Here is a 1,459-nt window from a genome sequence, read left to right on the forward strand (position 1 = left end):
TGTGGAGAGGAAGGATGGAGGACTGTGGGAAGGGGGAGGGGACTGTGGGAAGGGGGAGGGGACTGTGGGAAGGGGGAGCGGAGATGAATGTTCTCCCGGTGGGATGCGTGCCCCTCCCCCATGCTCAGGACTCACCTTTGTTCTGGATGGTGTCCACATTCCCCTCCGGCATTTTTCCTGCACAGAGGAAGTTGAACAGAACACAGAACATGAAACATCGGACCCAACAAATCACAAGACAGATGAACAAATCCCCTACAGACAGTCCGGGATTCACCGCTATCATTCACTCATGTTTCCCGGTTACACCGATATTCACCCGTCATCTGTCTCATGGAAGGTCGTCTTCCTCATTCTGAACTACAACCCAGCCGTGTCCTTCCTTCCGCCATCACTGAACCCTCCCCGGGTTGGGGGATGTCTCTGGATAGGTGAGGATGGGGGAGCAATGCCCTTCAATGCCGCGGCCCGCGGGGACATGTTGGTACCCCACATGTATGACGTCATGGGGGCGGAAGCTCTGACCCGGGGGCCGGCATAGAGGATCGCCATGACAGATCCTGACTATCAGGGAGGGAGAAGACCGGCACAGAGACAGATACGGGGTCACACGCGGGGCCCCCCAATTCCCCAGATCCCCCGACTAGTAAGATCAATAAACAGACACTACACAGAGAGAAGATTCACCGATGGACATACCATTCACTAAGCTGGCATGATCAGTGACTGCTGCCCCTGCTGCCCCATCTGTAGCTGCAGGAGGGTGAGAGGGTGGGATGGAGGAACCGACTGTGATAAGAGAATGAAAATCATGACAAGTAAAATCACAACATGAATGAGGTCAGAGTGAGGTTCACCCAACATTCACTCTCAGGATTCACCCAACATTCACTCTCAGGTTTCACCCAACATTCACTCTCAGGATTCACCCAACATTCACTCTCAGGATTCACCCAACATTCACTCTCAGGGTTCACCCAACATTCACTCTCAGGGTTCACCCAACATTCACTCTCAGGATTCACCCGACATTCACTCTGAGGATTCACCCGACATTCACTCTCAGGATTCACCCAACAAATCCCCCCAAAGGCCTCAATTACTAAAGTGTCAGCTGAAGAGAAGCGAGACCCCAATCCGGAGGACTAACACCTAACACCTAACCCTAACCCATAACTCTAACCCTAACCCCTAACTCTAACCCTAACCCCTAACTCTAACCCTAACCCCTAACTCTAACCCCTAACTCTAACCCTAACCCCTAACTCTAACCCTAACCCCTAACTCTAACCCCTAACTCTAACCCTAACCCCTAACTCTAACCCTAACCCCTAACTCTAACCCCTAACTCTAACCCTAACCCCTAACTCTAACCCCTAACTCTAACCCCTGACTCTAACCCCTACTCTAACCCCTAACTCTAACCCTAACCCCTAACCCTAACCCCTAACTCTAACCC

General features: G+C 52.1%; 1 protein-coding gene across 1 annotated transcript in view; it reads right to left on the reverse strand.

Moving 5' to 3' along the window:
- The window catches only part of LOC108803199 (plasma membrane calcium-transporting ATPase 2-like), a gene marked incomplete at its 3' end in the record, with an annotated part of 32,568 nt that overhangs the window by 6,727 nt on the left and 24,382 nt on the right, over positions 1–1,459 (reverse strand). The window contains exons 7-8 of the mRNA XM_018575038.1: positions 700–789; positions 136–177 (exon numbers count right to left, since the gene is read on the reverse strand). Of these exons, the coding sequence (XP_018430540.1) occupies positions 136–177; positions 700–789 (132 nt within the window). The remainder of the gene's footprint in view (positions 1–135; positions 178–699; positions 790–1,459) is intronic.

Source organism: Nanorana parkeri, unplaced genomic scaffold (assembly GCF_000935625.1).
Source record: "Nanorana parkeri isolate BGI_ZX_2015 unplaced genomic scaffold, ASM93562v1 scaffold3490, whole genome shotgun sequence".
NCBI lineage: Eukaryota > Metazoa > Chordata > Amphibia > Anura > Dicroglossidae > Nanorana > Nanorana parkeri.